The following is a 23,219-nucleotide window of genomic DNA, read 5'->3' as shown; positions in this document are numbered from 1 at the left end:
TGAGGGGGCAGAGCGTGCCCTCAGCAAGTTTGCTGATGATGCAAACTGGGAGGAGCGGCTGGTACACCTGAAGGCTGCGCTGCCATTCAGCGAGACCTGGGCAGAGGTCAGAAGAGCTGAGCAGAGGGACCTGCTGAGGTTCAACAGAGGCACATGTAGGGTCCTGCCCCTGGGGAGGGACGGCACCAGCACGGGCTGGGCTGACCTGCTGGGGGGCAGCTCTGCGGGGAAGGGCCTGGGAGCTCTGGTGGGCAGAAAGTTGCCCATGGGCCAGCAGTGTGCCCTGGTGGCCAAGACAGCCAATGGTATCCAGGGGGGCATGAGGAGGAACGTGGCCAGCAGGTCCAGGGAGGGGGTCTTTCCCCTCTACTCTGCCCTGGTGAGGCTGCATCTGCACTGCTGTGTCCAGTGCTGGGCTCCCCAGTTCAAGAGAGACAGGGAACTGCTGGAGAGGGTCCAGCAGAGCGCTACAAAGATGATTAGGGGATGGAAGCATCTCCCACATGAGGAAACGCTGAGAGAGCTGGGCCTGTTTAGCCTGGAGAAGACAGAGAGAGGACTCTATAAATGCATACTAATGTCTTAAGGGTGAGTGTTGAGTGGACGGGTTCAGGCTCTTTTCTGTAGTGTCCAGCGACAGGGCAAGTAGCAACGGGCACAAACTGAAACACGAGAAGTTCCATCTGAATATAAAGAAAAACATCTTCACCGTGAGGGTGGCGGAGCACTGGAACAGGCTGCTCAGAGAGGTTGTGGAGATACTAAAAAATTGCCTGGACGCCAACTATGCAGCCTGCTCTAGCAGGGGGTTGGGCTAGATGATCTCCAGAGGTCCCTTCCAACCCTGATCAGTCTGTGATTCTGTGTAAAATGCGTACTCATCTCAAGGTATGCCATTATACCAAAAAGATTTCCTGGTTTTGGTAGGTGTTACTTATATGCAAGAAACCATGATAAATGCCACCAGCCCCAGAAGAACGTGGCTTAAACTCAACATCAGATTTCTTATAAAATACACTACAAATAATTTAGGACATGGGAGTCATCCTATTTTTAGGACATTTTTAGGACATTTTTAGTCTGAGAAACTTCCATGGAGAATGTGTCATCTACCACAACGAAAAACACTGTAAGTAGGCCTAAAATACTGTTTCTACACTACAAATTAGATTTGTGGTAAAGAAGATAAACATTTTAAAGTAACCCCCCAAAAGCCTCACTCATTGTCAACGTGTCTAAAGGAAGCTATGACACAACATATCATGTCTGTCCTCCCCCTTTTCCTGTATTTGTGCTACAGTCTCCTGCAGAGCCAGGTATGTGCTCCTCAAAAACAGAGACTCCTTTGCCACAACAGTGGTTCTAGGCAGGTCTTAAATGAACAGATATGTTTAAGAACAGCATCAATGGCAGCTTTCTGATATTTTTCCATGGAAGTTTTTGTATTTTTTGCCTTTCTGAGGAACACAATGCTATCCTCTTGTTCTAAACGTCATCACCTGACCTTGTTAAGAAGGTCTTTCAATTCCTCCTGTGTTTTCACAATTTTTTTCCAGTGTTCAATCTGCTCATCCTTCACATGCTTCTCCTGCAACCTGGAAAAGGTGAGAAGTGAGAGTCAGTTCAGCATAAAATCCTCACATTATTGAAAAAACTCATTACCACAATCCAATTCGTGTAATGCAATATAAGCACATCAAGGGATATTTTAGTAAATGCTTGTATGGCAATTGGAAAATTAATACAAGTTTCTGTAAATGAGGCATACTTGACTAGCTAAAACATGAGTCTGAAGTTACCTACTATTATTAAAAGGTATGTTACTTGAAAGCTAATGGCATTTGTAATATAAGCGGTCTGCTGTATGTCCACCAATTCATACTAAGTCAATTATCCACTATCAGTTACTGTAGTAGTGACTTTCAGGAAGCTTTCAGGAAAAGATGTTTGCTCTTTTAACCATCTTTGGCATATTTTGCTTCAAAAACCAAGAAACATATACAAACAACTCAGCAGAGACCAAACAGCTGTGTTAAGTAGCTAATGCTCACTCTAAGAGCATCACAATTGTTTCAGGTATCTTTTGGAAAATCCTCCACAGAATAGGAAAGTCTATCACGAAGAGTAAAGTCACTTACTGTATGACAACCTCCAGAGCCTGACCTAGGGAGACAGGCTTATTATTGAGAACGTTAAAATCCAGCTGATGACTGAGATAGGATGTGGCTTCCAGCAGACGGTTAAATTCTTGCTCCACCATTTCATCTTTCTCTTTTGGAACCTAGGAGTCAAAAGAACAAACTTCCTTCTTAATAGCCTATTCATAAATAAGAGAATAAATACAGGCCACCAAACTCAAAGCCCCAGTGACAAGACATGAGCAGCACAGAGAAAATTTTAAAAGAAACCAGAGCAATGACACAGGTTACCTTCTCTAGTGCCGTCTAAATTCACGACACCTTATAACAAACTCAAAATGCTACTTTTTCCCAAATCAGAGAAATGAGAAAGGCAGAGTACAAATAAATTCTTAGACCAGTGCTCAGAAAAACCAAAGTATCACATACCCTAAACTAGAGCAGCACTTCAAGAGTATAGCAAAAAAGTACCTGAATGGCCTTTGTAAAAAGAAATGTAGTACCCTTCACTCTCTCAAACAGTCAGACACCAAGGTTTGCACGACACAAAGTCGCTTTGCCAGGATGTCAGGCCAAAGAGCTACAAGAGCAGCTGGCAAATCACAGTGACAACCAACCTGTGTTGCACGAGGAAAGTAAACCAATTTATGGGCACACAAAGATCGCCTTACTGGAAGGCATGTTCATCAAAGCTCCACAAGGTTGCCAAAGGGACAAAAGACCACTCTGATGGTAGGATGGCTCTACACAATCACAGGGCTTTAGAAGGCTTAGCATGGCTCCACGAAGTAGACAGACAGCAACTTATCTTTTGGTGTTTTCGGTGTGAATAAGAACTATAATGCAGCTTTCCTAGGATGACGGAGGAAGCACTGCAAGATACTTCCAGAATGATGGTATTCAATAGCTTGAGTGGTGCTGTTAACAGTGCTAAGCCTATCTCTTACATCGTATATATGGCTCTTTGCCAACTGTTATTCACCCCTAGCTCCAAGTATACCCTGTGTTGACTGGGAAGTTATATCAGCATCTCACTGCTCTATTAGGATTCCCTCTACCACTTTGCAGCTGGCCACTTATTCTGATGCCAATGGTTATCATCTTCTAGCTCTGTAGATCCTTCCTGTCTGACATCTGCCCAGACTGAAACACTGAGTTTCACAATTAATAAAAAAATCACACTTCATCTCTAGGTACACATAAATGTAAAAAGCCAACTTTTCCAACCGCCTATAGTAAGCTGTGGATTCTTCCACTACTCTTGCATACTATTCTGCAGGTAGCATCTCCCTGGAAACATACTGCATCATTAAAGTAATTTCCCTATCTGATGGCTCTGTAATGGAACTACCTTTCTAAGAGAATCACAGCAGTGCAGAGGCAAACATGTTGCATGCGAGACTGGCTTCACAACATGAGAGCAGACTGACTGCTAGAACAGTCTACAATGTCTTTGTAGTTCTCCCTGAGTTTATTATAGCACCCTGCACTTGCATACAGTTAAGAAAGGCTGCGGGTGCCAGGTTACAGCAGGTTTGTGCCAAGGATCACTTTTACAGGCCTCTAACAAGAAGCCCAGTATCCTCATCTGTCTTCTTTTAGAAGTTACTCTTGGTACCATGTTTTAACATTCAGGATGCAGGAACACTTCCAGTCAATGCACGTGTGAGATTCAGCAGTAAACTATGATCTGCCACTAAACTATGTTCTCTCTCTAACAGAGTTCCTTGACACTACAGTAGAAATAAAGCTAATTAGGTTTGTGAATCCCAGCTCTAGAATATTATTGCTGAACTATTGAATGCATTCAACCAGCTGGAATTGGTTAGTCAGTTCTTCAAAAAGCAGCAGATGAATAGCCAGAATGAGCTTATAAAAGGAGTAGCAGCAACAACAACAAAAGCTAGAGTGCCAGCACAGCAGTCAGTTGTTTCAAAGAGAAGACAGACAACTGTAAGGAAAAACAGTAATAAATTTGGGAAGAACAAATTAAGTTAAAGTTAAGAACATATTAAGTTAAAAACTCACACAGAAAGAACAGGTTTTAGAAGAATACACGCAGATATGCTAGGATATTACTACACTGCCTAAAAATGGACACATGCTTTCATTTCTCCTTGTCCCTCTTCCTGGAAGCTATCTCCTGCTAGTAACAGCATGGTAACAAATACACCTGAGATTAAAAGGTTGATGAAAACAGTATCAGACTTACAGCTTGTCCATTTGCTTCATAAAGTGGGCATTTTTGTTTGATCTTAGCCAATTCCATATTCACTTGTTTGCTGACCACAGCCATGGGATTTCCTCCTGGAAAATATTTTGTATAGTTAACAAAGAACTTCTGCAAAGTTTGTCAGCATTTAAATAAAAATTCCACAGCTAAAGCTATTTCAAAGACTAAACACACCAACTCCAGTGAATGCATTCCACTAAAGCAGTGTAACACTGCCAAAGGTCTACTCTTCACAGCCATCCTTGCAACAAGGTCATGGGGAAAAAAACCCAGCACACCTGCCCACCAACACTTAAAGGATAGTATGTAAAAAGGGCTGATTGTAAAAGCAGAGTCCTAAGGTGGCAGCAACCTTAGTATGATTGAGAGTTTATATCTATAAATACAACTTCAAAACATTTGCAAGCAGAGTGTTTAAAAAGCCAAGGAAAGCTCCCAGAGCTGCACAGTAACTTCAGGAGCTTTTGAAAGTGTGGTGACATGGAACCTGAAGAATTCAGTCCCTAAAAACTTAGTGGAACTCAGGCAAGTGAATTAGTGAATACAACTTATGAAGACAAACCATGTACACCAACTGTACCTGGAAGACATGTAACTAAACAGATTAGAAAACAATCTAGGAGATTCCATGTAGAAACACAAGAAAGGCAGAAAGCATTAACTTTAAGCAACCAGAACCACTACACATCAAAGCCTCTCTGTAGGTACAGCAGAGGGAAGGAAAAGACACACACTTCTTCTTAACAGAGTAATCAGTATCAGTAACTGATACCATCCCATAAACCAGCATTAAAGAGGAAGAAACATGGCTTGTTTGCCATTATTTTTACAACTATTTTTGAAGTCACTTAGAGAAAGGACTTTTGGGGTTTAAATCCTGACTTCAGCTTTATCTTTGGCTCTGCACTTCATCCCCCTTTCTCCCTTTTTTCCCCACGTAAATGAAAAAACATATTCCATCTCTTTGGGGTCTCTCCCATCCCATAACTTTGCTATTTATTTGCTCTTGTTTACCTTGCTCTTAGCTAGTAATCTAATCCCCTCACTACATTCCTACTGCTCCATGTTCAATTTCAGGTTGTACTTTGGAAGATCCAAGGGAACAACTACAAGAGTTACCAAGAAACTGAGTTCACAGACCTGAGCTGGGAAGCCACTGGCAGCTGGGTAAAGCAGCTTTAGGAAGGCTTGCTCAGCAAGTGTGGTGAACCCGGTTCAGATACCACCTTAAAGGAACCGGGCAAAGGAACAGACACACGAAAGGACAGCGTGCCAAGGAAAGACCAAAGAATTCCACCCAGCACAAGCAAAGAAGAATGGATCTACAACAGTCTGATGGCATGACAAGACGCCTGTGTGACTTCAGTGACCAACGAGAGCTCAGGCACCAACAAAAATCCCAGCTTTTAGTGCGGACTGCCATCTGTTCAGAAGATTCAGCCAAAGAGGCTGAACTAGAACGTGTTATTTTTTAACAGTTAAAAATATACAATTATTTTGGTCATGAAAGGAAATAGCATCGGGTTTCAGATTTGTAACATTTGTCCCACAATTTTCTTCCCCGCTGCTTTTTATTTGGGAAAAACTCACCAAGTCCAGTTACCACCATTGCTCCTAGATCAGCCACGTAGTTCCCTTTGCGAAAGGTAGCAACTCTTCCTCCTACTCGGTCCTTTTAAAAGCACAATATATTAAACTCCCTTAACATTCAGCAATATAACTCACTTAAGAACCTCAGCAAAGGAACACCTGATCTCAATTAATTTGCCTAAGTTAAGGAACAAAATGTTTAAGCTGCATTTTTAAAAAAAGAAACAAGGAAAGAAAAAAGATGCCTGACCTAATTTGGACACATTTAACTGTATCTACAGTAGAATTTACTACAATTTTAAAATGAATCCTTCATTGTCCCTGGATAGATTGTTACATACTAAATCCCTTCCACTTCCTACCACAAAATCCAATAGATACATAGGAAATGCCACAGCCATGCTTGAGAAAACTAAATTTTAGGGTTAGAAAAACCATCAACCCATTATTTATATCTATTCTCCACAGAAAAGCCAGCTATCAATCAAGAAGATAACTACAAATCAACTGCCCAACTTAGAAGCAGGAAAAAAAGCTTTTGGTTCTTGACCCACACTACGGACTTAAGGATAACATTAATTTTCCTACCATTTTAAATGTAACGAGGAAAAGAAAAGACACCTTTCCCTATTCTCAGTCTAGCTAGCAGGGTGATATTGGAGATAAGTATCAATTACAATTGGGCAAAGATCCCAAACAGCTACCAATCCATATAAAAATTTAAAGTTTTATTTTTAGTAATTAAATCAGCAATTCAGAAGATTGTAAACTGTCTAAAGGTTACAGAAAATGAGTGGATGCAAAGAAACTATCACCTGAATCACTGAAATCATAATGCAAGAAAACACCAGACAGCCTAAAAAAATAAAAATACAAATAAATACAGACTTTCAAGAACAGATGCAGCAGCCTAGAGAAAAATGACTGAACAATTAAGTCTGCTGCACTCTCCTTCGCTCTAGTTGTATGGAACCTGTGGAGCACAGAGACAGCAGCTCTGGCTCCCCAGCAACAAGAGCATCAGGTCTCAAAATTAAGAGCCTGAAACGTTTCTCTAATAAAATCTTAAGAAGATTATTTTAATCTGTGCTAGAAAAATGTCAGAAGTAAATATACAAAGGAAACTGAAGTCAGGAAATAAAACATAAATTCCAATTTAACTGGTGAATGGATTTATTTTAAATGTGTATCACACAAAAAATAAATATGTAAATACATATATGGTATCTATATTGAATAATATGTAAATAAATAAAATAAATGTAAAACACATTATTTCAAATGTATATCAAAATACATATTTAATGTATTTTAAATATGTATTTAACATGTGTATTTTAAATGTGAGAAAATGAGCTATTCTCAATTGATTATTGATTAGATTATATAAAAAAACCCTTTGACTTTAAAAAGAAGGAAATTCCACTTACAAATGAATATAAAAGAACACTATTACTGGAATCAGCTAGTTCACGCACTACAAAATATAGCTCTGTATAACTTTAAAGCCTCTGTGAAGCAGGCAGTAATAAACAAGGAAGGCATTAATGTAGATGGAAAAGATGCAAGAAAAATATCCTGCCTGATGTATAGCAATTCGAAACGATTCTATTTAATGGGCAAGTTCTTGAAACACAGACTTCCATTCTGCTTTCCAGTGAAAAACCAGCTCCAGTTAATGAAAGGAAGAAGATTACAGCCTGTTACCGGTGCAAGCATATGGCACTAGCACCTGACTTTACCTGTCCACCCCTGAGAAAGCACTGGCGAACACAGAGTAAGAACAGGTTTCGTACGCAGCAATACATCCCAGCTGGCTGTAACTACACACACGCTTACCCATCCTGGGCATGCTGCTGGGATACCCAGCCTCATCCTAGTACTGAATGTGGTTACTGGAGAAGTTTCCGCGTAGAAGTAAGAGAGCACAGAAACCCATACCCTGGCTTCCAGAACTGTGACATCCATTCCAAAACTCTGCAACTGGCGAGCTGCTGCCAAACCAGAGACTCCAGAACCGATAATGATCACCTTTCCGGTCTTCTTGGCTAAAGAAAGGGAAAAATAAGCTACAGGCTCCATCTATGCATTAGCACATTGCAAGCAGTCATGCTAAAGTTGCATTTAAGAGATACCAAGAATAAAACACAGCTTTCTTATCAGTTGTTCTGACAGAAAAAACTTTAACAAAACAAATACCACCAAAATAAATCTGGAGTAATTATGTGCATAATATGGCAACAGTAAAACACTTTGCCATTTCTCTCAGTGAGACAGGTACAAGAAAAATACAACAGCAGCGCATCTGTGACAAGGAAGAAAACAGGAAGAAAAATACTTCCGAAGGACAACTGATTGAAGAAACTGATTCTTACTACTGTGGGACAAAGTATCATAGTTTTATTTCTTTCTGTCCCAGAAGAATAAAACCTAGAAAGGACAGACAAGTTCAGCACTTGTAAAATTCAAGCATCATAAAAGCATGTAACAGATGCAGTATGGTATTCTTTTTCTGCCTTTTGTTATTCAAACGAGGAAAAAGACAACTTATTAAACAGCGACAGCCAGTCACCAAATTATCTACAGAAGATTTGCAAACATTTTCCCTCTCAAAGTGATTTACTTAACACAAGGCTTCTCCATGCCAAAATAAAAACCATGAACATCTATAGCCAGATGGCTTTCCAGCCCTTTCCCCCCCACCCTCAGCACGGCAATCCTAAAAAAACCACTCAAAAATTTGTCCTAAGAAATCACAGAACATTAAAACAAAACTCTAATTAGAAACAATTTTCAAGTTTCTTACTTGGAAGGGGCTTCACTCTTTTGTAGATACCAAAGTTGATTAGACCATGCCGCTCCAGATAGCTGTGTACTCTGTGAACAAGCACCGTATCACCTAAGAAATTGTAATGTTTTAAAGTTATTCTGTACGTTCGGCAGCATGTATGTACTAAAAACATATTCACAAGCATACAGAACACACCAGCAACATTTTTATCAACACAGTAATTAACTATTCTGCAATACTTGACAGTGTATCTGCGTTCATTTCAGCATTATATTCTTCTTTAATTACTTTCTCTTTATGGCTCTCCTCCATCCTTTTCTACTTTATTGGGATCTTTTTTGAGAAGGGTGGCATGGCCTACATTTGCACGCAGTATCTCCTTGCTCTTTTGCTGCCTTCTCTCAACACAGCCCTCATGTTCAAGCTGCCTGTAACTTTTTAATGCCTCCCAGAAAACTTATGCTCAAGAAAATCTCACAGCTGCAAACTATCATGAAGTTATAGTGAACCTTAAAAGCTGCATGAGAATTCACTCACAGGGAAGTACTGTAACGACCCACTTTTTACCAGCTTTTTTGAATTCTGCTAGGGATATGTTTCTTTACCAGACGAATGAACCCTAACAAATCTGAAACATAAGCATACTGCAATACCTATTCTGTACGCGAATGCTCACAGAACAAAAGGACGCATCTGAAGTCCTCTCTTGATCCTGAGCAGCTTTTCCCCAACTAAGACTGAAAAACAATTGCAATGATACATAAAGTATGGTTTTGGCAGTAAAAGACTTGACTTACTATTGTAAGGTGCTTCTAATTGTTGGATAGTTGCCTCAAATGTCAACTGAATCTTTGGGTTATCCAACCAGAGCTGCAGCTGTATTTAAACAAACAGTAAGACACATTATACTAAGCAATACCAAAGAGATGTTTTCCATGTGTGTGTGTTTTGTTACCAAATACATTTAAGGAGATGAAACCCTCTCATGAGTTAAACTCTGGCATTGCTATCCAAGCCACACTGAACTTTGCCTTCCAGCATTCTTCAAGGTGCATCAAGTTAGCAATCTCCCAATTACAGACACAAGAAAACATACACTGAAAGAACAAAAGCTACAAAATAGAAGTGCCAGAATGCCTGTATGTACAGCCTTCCTTCCACCTGCATGCTAAGTGCAATATGTGTGATATTTTAATTGGACATACAACATCCACCCGCAGCTGACTCTTCAGCATCAAATTTCACATTATTTTTGTAAAAGCTACAGAAGTACCTGTCGTCTTACAAAGTTTATTTATCTCAGACCTTTAATCATCTAATCCATCTTTCACCACTGATGTAAGACACTACCATGGACTACACTGGCCATGCATACACAAGAAAAAACATTTAGAGGACAGTTAAAGTTCAAAAACCAAGCAGGAAGAGCTGCCTGTGAAATATTATTTATGTCACTTCATGCTAGAAAAAAAAAGGCGGCACAGAATAATAGATTCACAGCTGTTTTCCCAACAGAACTCCTACTTCATGGCACGGACAGCAACAGTTAATAAATAACATTTTACTGTTCAATGCCTAGATCTAGGTCATACAGAGCATCTCCACACCATTTTACATTCCAGAATTAGTCATTTATTTGGGTATTTCTCTACAATTGCACTACCAAACTTCACAGCTCCTCACAGATACCAAGGTAGAAATCATACAAGTACAATGAATAGGCAAGATTATGGAGGAATTTCCATATAATTTGGGAAGCCAGTGGAAGCGAATTTCATCTTTAGCACAGTACTTTCTTCTACTCATTTTCCAAGTCATTTCAAACAATGTTCTGATAGTTTCCAAGTGTGAAACTAACCATTTTGTAGTACTAAGTCCTGTAACGTTAAGATTTCATTCTCAGTTGGAAGAGTGAAAAGCCCACAATCTGTATTTTTATATATAAATCTCTATGTGTATGTATATATATACATATAAACAAATTACTTCCATTATTCACATTAGTTTACTTTTATTTAAAATTCATTTTTATCTGCTATGTTGTCGCCCAGTTACTCGTAAGTCTTTATCTTTTGTAGTTCTCATTTTACTACCCAAAATAACTTTATATGTGCAGAAAATGTCCATTTCTTTACAAATTCTGATTTTTAGACCCCCTATGAATACAAAGAACAGTGAAGGCCTTAGAAGATTTTAAAGGCTTCAAACCACAACTACCCTGCAATATCACAACAGATTATTTATCCTACAGAATCTGCTTTGTAAATTTTTATTATCTGCTTTAACCAACAGTAATTTACCAAGAGCTTTTACTGCTTTGGGTTGTTTGTTTGTTTGGTTTTGTTGTTTGGTTGGTTTTTGTTTTGGGGTGGGGGTGATTCACATAGATCACATGAAGCGGATCTCCTTTGTTCACTTTGTCATGAGTCCTTTAGAAGAACCTGGATGGACTGAGATGAAAGCTACTGTGAGCCTTCCAAAATAAGTTTTTACTTACAAGGTCATTCATTCAATTCTTGATTCCATTTGTTACCAGGCAAACTGGAAATACCAGACTTACTAGCCTAACCCCTCTAACCTCCGGGAACTCTGGGTGGTTTTGTCCTCGTCAGTATTTTCAAATCCCTTGGTACCGCACACTGCAGTTCACAGCTCTTCCTGAGTTCTGCTGAGCACTGGGTTTATATTACCATCTGCTCCATCTGCCGTTTTACAACCTCTGGTATCCCAACCGGAGAAGATCCCCTCACAACTCCCTTGGAAAGGGGCTCCTGCTCAGGAACTGAGCTCGAAGTTCCTCCATAGTGAATAAGGATCAAAGACCAGCAATGCAGCTTTGCTAGTGCTAACCCTTTCCAAGCATTCCTTTAAATCCCAGTCCGTTACTAGTTTCAGTGGAAGGCTTTTCTGCTTCTAATGTGTTTGTAAAAGGATTACTCACCATCATTTTGAGCAAAATGTTGTTCAAACCTTCTGGCTTGACTTGGTCTGTTTTTATGCATCTCATGACTCCCAAAAGTTACAACTTAGGTTTAATTGGAGGGAGATTTCAGAGGAAAAGCAAAAAAATCACACTCTTAGCACAAAGATGTCCACCATGCATAAATTTCAAATAACTTCTTTAAGTTATTAAGCATTGGGTGCTACCATAGTTACACACTGTGATGCCCTTTGATTGTCTTAAGTCTGTGAAAAAAACTGAATGATACATAAGGTGTTTTAACTGTGGTAACAAAGCAATTTTGGAAATATTTCTTGCTTTCATACTGTTAATTTTTCTAACATGACTTAAGTTTTCTAAAACACTCTTTTTTAAATACAGGTAAAAGCCCTGAACCGTGTTTGTGTGCCAAGGAACCTAAAAGCACTGTCACAATTTAAAAGCATCATCTGCAAAAGCTACTACTGTTTAAGTTCTATTAAGGTTTAAACTTCAGGCATGCTTGCCTGAACTCAAGTGAATCAACTCCCCAGTGAATTATTTGAATATTGCCCCCTCTTTCTGTATTTTAAGTTGTAAGGAAGTTTTGAATTGGGAAGAAATGCTACAAACATTCAGAAGCAGAGTTTCATTTCTTTACTATTATGATTTCTTTTACGAAATCAAAGCTGGCAAAGTAACTATTTGGTTCTCAGAATAAGCCACATGACTGGCTTGATGTCTCAACATTACAGCAACTGTGTGCTATGCAAAGTGAAAAAAACCCACAAAAAGCTGAGAGGTTTGCCGTATTCTAAGCAACAATGTATTTGATTATTATTTTTAAGTATTCCACAGAGACTTCTTTAAGCTGAGATTAAGTAATAGAGCATTTGCAGCAGCTTTCTGTTTGTTTCCTTTTTAAAAGCTGTATTAGCTGAATCATGTAGTTTTGATGGCTGGTAAGACTGTGTTTTGGATACGGTAAATATACTACAGATTCGTCGTGCTGCCTCACAGCATTGCATCAATCAAGAACTGGGTAACGCCTTCCCTAGCAACTTAAAGAGTATGATAGGATGCCAGAAATGAAACCCCACCACCTCAAAATCAACAAACCTTCCAACTGTTAAGACATGAGAACTGCCAAGAAGTCTTTATAACATACACAAACATCCTACCCTTTTTTGATCAATACTTTCACAGTAAACTTACGGTGCGGTTCCTGATGTACAGAAACACCTTCTGAGTCTGCTGTGGCCCACTGATTATATCAGGGAAGCAGGCAGCTTCTTGAGATGTCATACGGTCATGGGGAAGTCTACTCTGGAAAGCGGCACCCTCCACACCTACAATAAAAAGACAAGTTGTCTACAGGCACTGCAAAAGGAACTGCCAAGTAAGTATTTTTATACTACCCTTCCTAGCCAGTGCACCTGGCCATGAGGTGATATAGTGGCCAATTTTGTATCATACTTTTAGTCCTTTTACCTACTTCTGCAAGACATGGAGGTTCCCAAGTCAACAGTTCTTTGCATTACAGGCATCATCTAGGGTTAATGAAAAAGCTATACTACAGAGGGAAAACAAAACAGAACAACCCTGAAGAATAAGGGGAGCTGAGGCACATATCAATATAATATATATTATTTCATAAAGAAAGTATATAATATAAATAAAACATAACTGCTTTAGATGCTGTCCTCCATTTGTATGGTTTCCAGTTTCTACCACAATATGAAAAACGTTTCTGAACCCATTCAAAGCCAAAAGATCTTTAAGATACAAGCACAATGCCTACAGTCCCCTCTCACCTGCTTTTCAAGGTTTCATTTGCACTGAATTCAAGCTAGAGGAAACCGTCTTAACCTCTCCTTTTGCATATTTTATACATTCACAACAGGCAGCGAAATGAAATACAATCCTACGTGTGCTCTTCCTGTGCCTCCTCCTCAAGTGCTGCCTACAATCAACAACTACAGATTTCTGACTTTTCCTTTTAAATGCTCCACATGTAAAAGTCTAACATTGAACATATACATGAAACATTTTCTTTATGGAAAGACTTAATTCATAAAGGCACCTGTATTTCTATCAACCCAAACACTAGCAATGGAGTAATAATACAGTACTCTAATGCTATGTAATAATGCACTCTACATTCCTCAATCTCATTTGAATGTTAGCCTATAAATAAAGCAACAAATCAAGACACAGCTACATAAAGTGCTACAGCACGAGTGCAGAAAGCAAATCTTGCAAGCACAGTGAGCAAAATGAAATACTGAGATGGGAAATACAGCAAGAACAATATAAATCTTGTACGTCCTAGAAAGTGACTTAAGATCAGGACAGACAGGAGAGGACGTTCTATCTGGAAAGATACAAGCCAACATATCCCCAAGGGGAAAAAAAAATACAGGTAATGCGGTAAGAATAAGATCCGATGTTGCTGAAACTGGAATTGTTCAAAAGATTATAATAAATATCAAAGATAACATAAGCTTGCTGTGTGTAACACTAACAAAGACAACTGAAAGTTTGAAGTTCATGTGCAGAGAGAGGTACACGTCGCTGTACTGAGGAAAGGAATTATCTTCTTTCAGTTCTGGTGCAACTACACACACCTTTAATTTTCAAGCATTTTTACAACCCAAAGGTGAAGAAAAAAAATTTAAGCACGGAAATAGTTGTGAAGCTAAAAAAATTCATTCACAAGCAAAGATTAGAAGATCTAACTGTGTGATGACTCAAGGTAAAGAAAACTGTCTATAGTAATTTACAGGAATTTTACAAGAGAAAAATAGAGGCTACAGAACACTGCAAGAAAGTAAAATAAAATTAACAACAGGAAAAGCTGACACACCCACACCCCTTCTTGACACTAATATTTAGCTATGCGAGAAGTTCAGCTTCTCCAGCAATAAACATCCCCCAGCCCTTTTGTTGTCCTTCGGTCTAAAATCGGACCAACTGTGTGAACACGTACATATGCTAAACTACGAACTCCATAAAACTGTGCCTGTAAATCAAACCAAAGTTACCAAATCTCTGATACTTCATTCATGTTAACAAATTTTAATTAAGGTTCTAGATCATCAAGCGTTAGCAAAAAGCTCACTCGGTAGCACAATTTTCGGAGAATGGCCAGTTAAAGATTTGAAACGCTGAGCCTCACTCCATCTTACAGGCTTGTACTAAAATGTGTGTGCCTTCTCCAGGTATCTGCTAAAAAGCATTAACTGTCACGCAGTGATCAACTACCAGGAAACTCTCAGACTTGGATTTAAGGCAATCCACCAGTTTCTTGAAAAGCTTTCTGATTTATTTCTTCAAACTGAGAACCCTGAGAAACTGGTGCTCCTAACAGCCTTGGAAAGAACTCCAAGGTGGGTTTTTTTGGTGGCTGGTTTTTTTTGCAACACCACATGTCTTCTATGGCAATACCACCACTTGAAAATCAAAATGTCAGAATAGCTCCGGATTAGCACCAGTATTTAGAAAAGACAAAAAAAAAAAAAAAAAAAAGAAAAAGAAAGAAAAAACCCAACACACAACCCCCCCCACCATAATAAGATTTAACACCAGAATTTAGAAATAGCTTAGCTGTTACTAGCGAAGATTTCATTGTATTTGGCCCAACCAACAGAAGATCCTATAAAAACTAAACGTCCTTGAATTTACTTCTGCAACTACACAACTCAAGGTTAAGTCATGTTCAGGCTGATTAAATCCAACCGACCCCACACCCTTACTGCTTGTGGTTCACAAAAGCAACACTTTAAAGGGAGCACCGGTTCAGAACTACACCTGCTTTCCTTGGGGCAGGCAGCTCTTTCGTGACTGCAGGAATGGGTCTGCCTGGACCAGGTTCTCATCTCCTCTTCACACACATTCGCACACACACTTGCCACTTCCTGACATTCAGCATTAGCAACTAATGTGTTGAAGTTTCATTGTCTTCCCAAGTGAAGAAATTTTAAGGGATGCTGCTCATTTAAAGACTTACTGAAACATGTGCAGATGAAGAACACTCTGAAGGTAAGCTTTTCGGCTGCTGAACTGGACAACTGTTAAAGCATACCCTCAGCATATATATAAAAATCAAAATATGCGGAATTTCCAAAGAGCCAATGCCTGCCTAAAAATGAAATCGGCAATGCATCATTAAGCCCGTAATCGATAATAATCAGAAATTCTCTGCAACTGGCAAGATCCAAAACATAACTAGGCTCCTTTGCTTAGAACAGCAAGGATGTACTCTCAGATGAATATCTTGAAGTTATATTTGCTCCAAAAAGAGCAACTTGGAGGTACAGAATAGGTTTTGGAGCTTTCAGCTCCTTTGCTTAAAACCCTAACCCTCAATCCTCAAGCGAGAGCAAAAGTGGCAGGGTTGGAGGAAGATTTTCAGTAGCACTCTAAGTACTTAAAGAGTAAAGACACCAGTTCTGTGAATTAAGCAATAAATGTATACTGCTAGCATCAGTACTTAGGTCAAATGTCAAATGCAATTCACAATCCAGTCCACTGAGCAGCAGACTATGAATCCCCCCAACAGGTAAATCTCCTGGGCTAAGCGCCGGCACCCAGCTCAGACAGACACCCTTTCAAAAGAAAAAAACAAAGGAGCAAAAAGGTACTCCACACTGTTTCTTCAGCAGATTAGAAAAAAGCTCTACTGTGCTGAAGCCCAGGGCTTTCTGCATCATTCTACGTTGTAGAAACTGGCTAGGTAAGAAATGTCTTTTTGCATGTTTGGACTCCTCTCAACCTGGAGAGGAGTGGAGGGATGAGAGATCGGCCTGAGGCATTTCAACATAGGTTAGCGTCCTTTTCCACAGTTGGTACAGACCTCAACTGAAATCTGAAAATACCCCTCACTTTTTTAACAGGTGGGTAAACAGCTCCTGCATCTCCTGCTAAATTCTGGACAACCACACCCATGCGCACTTGCAAGCATCAATCCCTAACTTGGCGGCTCTTGCTACTAAGTGGCAAGCATCAAATGCCACCCTCACCTGATGCTTGGCCGTCTCCATACCCTCCAGAATTGTCGTCTTGAAGTCCTCCTGCTTGCCCTGTGGAAGGAAAGAGGAGAACTGAGGGACCTTACTCCATAAGTTAAACCATACTGGACATAAAGGCCCGGCAGTTGGCGTTTTAGGTATTAAATTTCACCAACTAACTAAACCCATTTTCTGAGAATCCCATCTTCTGGAACCTAGATTCAGGGCATCGAACTCTGTGGTCTTCTAAAGAATTATCCATGTTACTGGAACGCTTTATATCAGACTTTATGGGAAATAAAGAAGTACACAATATGTAGCATTCCTGGTGGCTAAATATGTATGATCAACTTAATGGCTAGGATTTGAATAATAGGATTACATTTCTTACTGCCAAGATCTGGTGGATGGATAGCATCAGATTCTATGGATCTCAAACCATAAGAATTTGATAATCTTGCCCTTGGTATTCCCAAGTCTCTCCATGTGCAAGGGGATAGTTTGAACCACTCTGAAAAGCCTCTTTCAAGAGAGCCTTGCTTTTCCCCACCCCCCCCATAAACCCTTCCTTGACACTTGATGATGGAACTATTTTTCGAAAGGCTCAGACCACTTATTTTGGCTTCAGTACCCTTGACACACCAACAGCATTCTAACTATGTCCACGTTCGAAGCCAAGTACACATCAATACCACTGATCAGTGATGTGATCAATACCCAGCACTGAAAGACATCAGTCTTCCAATGTATCCAGGGCTGAAAACATGAGGAAAGGCAAAACACTCATTTGAAAGATCCGAGGAAGTCTCAAAATTACCTTAGCCCGCATTTAAGTCCTAAACAGCAGCCTTGACAGGACTACAACAACCAGGAGCAGGGCATTTCTAGAACAGAGATGAATACAGCTGCAGTGTCTGCAGGAACAAAGCTAATACAGGTCACCTCGAACACTGCTCATCTTCACAGGAGATGCTAGCTCTGAGTTTAGCTCCTAAGCGTTACTCTTCCAGTCAGATGTTTGCCTGAAGTCTTGTCACCTCCAGAGCGCAGGACACCGTTGAAAACTCAAAGATGGCTGAGCACTGTTCAGCAGCTGCACCTGTACCGAGGCTCTTTCAAACCAAGTGCTCCAATAGTCAGCAAAGTTTGTTTTCTAAAGTCCAAACAAACCCCCACTGAACAAACCGCTGAGGTCAAGTTAGCTAATTCAACAGTCACTTCCTAGAGCACAACTGCTCAAGGTGTCATCTCCAAACTGGGAAGAGTAAGGTCTAACCTGAGGCTGTGTTCACATGTACAACTACTCTTTAGAGTTTAGGACTGGGTGGACAATTTTGCCAGAATGTTATCTGAGGCTCTCTGGGGACACACTAACTTAAAAGAATTTCATCTGAACTACAAATTTAACTCCTAAAGCAAGACACAGAAAGCAAACCAAGCGTTTTCATACTTTGATAACCTGGATTAACATCTGGAATGTTGTAAGATTACACATCTACAGATAAATAGGAACTGAAACAAGAAAGACATTTTCACTCAGCTACAGTAGAGGAGCAATAGTCAGTACTTTTACATAATCAGTCTACCAAAAGGGAAGTTCAGAAACTTACAAGAGAGACTGTGACAAATAATTGTCTTCTGACAGGCCTCAGACAGAAGACCCAAAGTTGGGATTCTGTGAACTAACGTATCTGAAACAGCAAGAGAATACTCCTCACTTCATCTACACTAAGTACTTTGCTGGGAACATTACAAGACCTGCTTCCATTCTGGGAGAGACTAACACAACTCAAACATTAATATTTACACTCCACCAGAGGCCATAAATTTGCAGGAAAAGTTATGAAAACCTTCCATAAGTCAAGAAATTGAAAAAATGCTGAAATCAGCCTGTGGCATTCATTATGCCTGAATCAGCAGTCACAACGAGTACAAGGGATAAAATTGCTCTTGGTTTACTTACAAAAAGAAATCACTATTTTCCTCGTCTGTTAATAACAGCTAAGTCATTTTCAACGTTAAGTCAAAAAAAAAGCATCACTGTTACTGCTTGCTTGGATACCATTCTAAAAGCTACCCAGTCTAAGTACTGAAGTGTGGAAACAAGCCCTGCTAGTAGAGGTTGCTTCTCCTCCCCCATAAGAAAGTCATGTTCCAGCTGCAAAGGAACAAAGCAGCAAGCAAACTGCTGATCCACGTTAACATCAAATTATTGCAGCTGAACACAACATGTGCAGCAGCGGAATCTGCCGAAAGTCTCAAGGTAACACAGTAATGGACCATGAGCTGAACAGCAACCAGGAAGAAGGTTTAAAAAGGAGTCCACTTCATACAATCAACAATAGTCTTAAAATAAAGAATAGTAGGCACATGATTATCATCAAGTACTCAATTTAATTAGGAAAACAGATAAAGCCAGAAGAAAGACAGAAGCAGAGCACCACTACGTTTGACTGTTCACTTGCCCTTAATCTGGATGATCTTCAGTCTCAAACTTCCTTGGAAAAGAACAGCTAGAAACATAAGATTACCACAAAGTAAGAATACTGACAAAACTAAAAAGACAGAAGCTGGTAAGGAAAACATTCAGGAAGCTATATAAATGAAAATCCAATTTGGTGAGGGCAAAGAAAAAAGATCCTTAGAGGAGAAAAACAAAAAGAAGCAAGGTCCTTGATTTCAAAAGGGATATGGGCAACCACCACAAATGTCATTCAGCACTGGAAGTGAGTTTGAAAGCTTTTTGTTATCAGACAATATTTCTCAAGTAAAAAAGAGGGAAGATAATTTCTTTATAAAGTATCTTAATCGTGAAATATTGTTACACCTTTTAAAACTGCTCTGCGAAAACATCCAGTAAATCTTGCAAATCCAGACTATAACCATCTGCATAGCCAAAACATCTGGAATTCCCCGCAGCTGAACACATTCATGGAACCCACACCAAGACCAGCATTTCACTGTCACCTGAAGTGTGATACTTAGTAACCTCCTCCTACTGTAAACTGTCTGTGAGGATGGACTAATGAAATCCCAGCTACTGTCACTATTACATTTTTAAGTCTTTTCAACACAAAAGGTCATAATCGATAACGTGACAGCTTTATACATCTGCTGCATTACCTATGTGATTCCAGGCTTTAAACATAGAAAGGAAATTATTAAGGTCTGCAGTGAGAATAAATTAACATTAATACACAGCTAACTTTTTGGATATTGTTAAATTTTCAATACTAATCCTGCTCTAATATTACTGTCCTACTTAATATTTCTTACTGAACACTTGTATTTTCGCTTCAAAGGAGTGACAAAGAGAGAAGACCTCAGTTATAAACATTGCTTCTATATACAGCAGACTCCATGCCTCTTACTGCTAATGGCTGTTTAGATTAGAAGTTTCAATGCACCTCAACAGCCATATGATGGCTCAACAGCATAAGATGACCTGACGCTCTCGATGCTTGCATTAATAAAGATAGGGAGATCCACCAACGTATACAGTTTCAAGACTAGCTATAGAATGACAACTGAAAATCTGTTGTCTTCCTACATCACTGCTTCATACATATCACAGGATTTCTAGGAATGGAGAAAGGATATGACAACCTGAAATCGACTTATTTCTAGGCAGCTGAATAGAGCTTGTTATAAAATTGGTTATATTTAGACTACTAAACACAGTGCTTGCAAAACAACTGCTTAACAGACTGTTGTGTATATAGGACAGCATGAGTCTATCACTGCCTATCTTCCATGTTTATTCCTTCATGGGATAAAACACTAATTCACTGATTATGCCTCAAACTGATTTCAATAATCATTCTCAGAGGCGCAAAATGGCATCTGAGAAATATCAGAAGTGTGCTACTATTAGGTCTCAAGGATTAAACCCTAAGTCTAAGCTAATTCAATAGTGAACATAAGATACTTGCTTCATTACACCTATTAAAATTCCATTTTTGATAGATCAGCTACAACTAGGGGTAGGGAAGATTTTTATCATTGCAAGTACTTCAGTCAAACAGATGAGCTACAGCATTCCTGCATCAAGCCAGAAGCCAACAGCCACAACTGAAAAGAGATTACAGGGGCAAGTCCTAAGAGATAAAACACAACCGTGGCTTTTAATATATTTTCTGAAACTGAAGATAAGTATGCACAAACTGACATCTCAAACCTGCCAGCCAAAAAGAAGCCAATTAAGAGGAGAAGAACTGAAGACCAGCAGTTATTCATATCAGTCATGAAGCAGCCGAAGTTTACCTACTACTAGATTTCAGCTATTGCCTCAAATCAACTAGCACACACACCATCTCATGAAATCTCTCCAACAGCTGAACTTTGCAAAAGCATGATTTTGTAGATAGTAAAGTGATAGATCAACACCAGACCTAACTAACGGTGGTAGCTGTAAACACAACAGAGGTAAAGAATGGACAGGGTACTGCTAATACCATACATTTCAAAAGATGCTTCCTGAAAAGACCGATCAAAAAAAACTTTCCAATGTAAAGTGAAGCTTTACAACTCTGTCAAAGGTAATGAATGAGGAAAGCACTAAAATTTAAGCATACAGTATCCAACCAGAACTTGATTAGAGCTATAGTTTAAAGCCACAGGAATCACTGTAGATTAAATCTGTTCTCCTGCACAGAACCTCCCCCAGTAAGTCTAAGCTCTGTTCTCTCAGAGGAATAAGTGACTGTTGGTACATGAGCAGGTGTGGCAGCAAAGTGCCAAAGAGGCTATTCTGGTCAATAAGCTTCCAAAGACAAGTCAGTAAGGATTGTAAGCATCTAGTATGAGAGGTCTGATTTAGTTTAGAATTAGATCCTGCATATTCCCACCTTTATCAGGCTGCTTTTCTGAGGTTTTCCCCTCCTTCCACATATGGGGCCAGCAAAGAAAACACTGTAGAACAATCATTCAAAACCAGATCAAAACCAGACACGGGATCCATGATGCTGCACTTGACCCGGCTTAATTTCTGGCAATAGAACAGGTAAGTAGTGTCTGAGGAGAAGGTCTCTCTCTACTCACCAGATGGCTCTTCTGGCTCGCTTTCATTCTCTTCTTCTGCAGGAGCCGGTGGAGGTGGTGGTGGCAATTTTTTCTCTTTCTCAGCTTTAGCATTTCTCTCTTCTTCAGAGTAATACTCATCTTCTGACAGGTTTGCAAGACTCTCATCCATCTCTCTATACTCCACCTGTAAAAAACACAATAGAGGATAAACACACTGAAGACTCTTTTAAGTCTCACTACTAAAATGAACATTGCAAGCACAGAATTACTTACAGCTCAAACAAAAGGCCTGAGTTACCTTACTCAGTCTTACTACAGTCTCACCATATTATAAAACCTTCAACAGCTTAACAAGTGCCATGTTTTTACCTCCACTAAAAAAAATAATTGTTTTCAGTACCTAACTGACGGATAGTAGGAGCTTTCCAGTCATATTGAGCCCAGTTTATGTGTATTTGCTATATGATCGTTCAACCTTTCTACTTTTCTTCCCTTCCTTCACCTCCCTGTTGAAGTGAGGGATAACAAATCGCCTCTGTGTACAACCCATATATTCCAACTTGAATTCCAGTCAAATGTGGGTGACCAAAACTGTACACGAGATTTCCTGAAAAAAACCCATCTATGTACAGAGACTTATCTTGCACAGATAGTCAGTCTTCTGTTTACTGGAAATCTTGCCCTGGTACAGACGATCACATTTGCCTCCTCTCCTGGGTTATCACACTAGTGGCTCAACACAAGACTCCAAAAAAATAATGAAAAATTATTACCATATTTTTTGTTCTATTCCCCAGCAAAAATAAATAATATTACTGGCTAAAAAGACTCGCTCCAACTTAAAGGAACACAGAAAACCCCAAGAAATAACCTAGAAGGGATGTATCTCATACTGTTTAACAAACCAAGCTTTTTTCCAAAGTAAGAAAGCTTTGTATATTGCTGTTGAATTTACCTACCTACTGGAAAGGAAAAAAGCACTTTTCACAATATGCAGCCATAGGACAAAAAAAGAAAGCAGCTAGTGACCCTCCAACATCCTACAGTTCAGCTTCTACTATAAGATGACAAAAACAACTCTGCATTTCTCATCAAAAGAATAACAAATCTTTCACAGTTGAAGTTCAGTCATTATGAAAGGGCAATAATGGGGACGATTCAAAGTAGCACTTGGAAGCACAGGAAAGCCTAAATTCAGTAAACCACCAACACACTCCATCATCTGCTACCTTTTCAAAGTTTACATTCCATCCTGCCAAGCACATTCAGTTTTTCATGCCGTTGAGCAAATGTTGCACCACCAGCATCTTTTTTGAACTCCCTCTCTGAAGCAAGTTACAATGATCCCAGAGCGCTGTAAGCGCAGTATCACAGGTATTTGAAACCAACACAAACTAGTTCTGCCCTAAGGCCCTCTAAAGTCTCCCATCCTCCTTGAACTCACACAACTTCAGAAAACGATCAAGTCAAAAAACCCCTGAGCTTTTACCTAGGTTTATTTTTAACCTGCACACTC

At 39.5% G+C, this 23,219-nt stretch overlaps 1 protein-coding gene across 2 annotated transcripts in view; it reads right to left on the bottom strand.

Moving 5' to 3' along the window:
- The window catches only part of KDM1A (lysine demethylase 1A), a 37,636-nt gene that overhangs the window by 12,637 nt on the left and 1,780 nt on the right, over positions 1-23,219 (bottom strand). The window contains exons 2-11 of one of the 2 annotated variants that reach the window (XM_056330239.1): positions 21,722-21,887; positions 16,694-16,753; positions 12,888-13,021; positions 9,550-9,628; positions 8,768-8,860; positions 7,903-8,009; positions 5,962-6,043; positions 4,351-4,445; positions 2,139-2,281; positions 1,505-1,595 (exon numbers count right to left, since the gene is read on the bottom strand). In XM_056330239.1, the coding sequence (XP_056186214.1) occupies positions 1,505-1,595; positions 2,139-2,281; positions 4,351-4,445; positions 5,962-6,043; positions 7,903-8,009; positions 8,768-8,860; positions 9,550-9,628; positions 12,888-13,021; positions 16,694-16,753; positions 21,722-21,887 (1,050 nt within the window). The remainder of the gene's footprint in view (positions 1-1,504; positions 1,596-2,138; positions 2,282-4,350; positions 4,446-5,961; positions 6,044-7,902; positions 8,010-8,767; positions 8,861-9,549; positions 9,629-12,887; positions 13,022-16,693; positions 16,754-21,721; positions 21,888-23,219) is intronic. The other variant, XM_056330240.1, reaches the window with a different exon arrangement.

The sequence above is a fragment of the Falco biarmicus genome, chromosome 3, assembly GCF_023638135.1.
Source record: "Falco biarmicus isolate bFalBia1 chromosome 3, bFalBia1.pri, whole genome shotgun sequence".
Lineage (NCBI taxonomy): Eukaryota > Metazoa > Chordata > Aves > Falconiformes > Falconidae > Falco > Falco biarmicus.
Note: the sequence above shows the minus strand (reverse complement) of the source record. Positions and strands in the feature narration are given on the sequence as shown.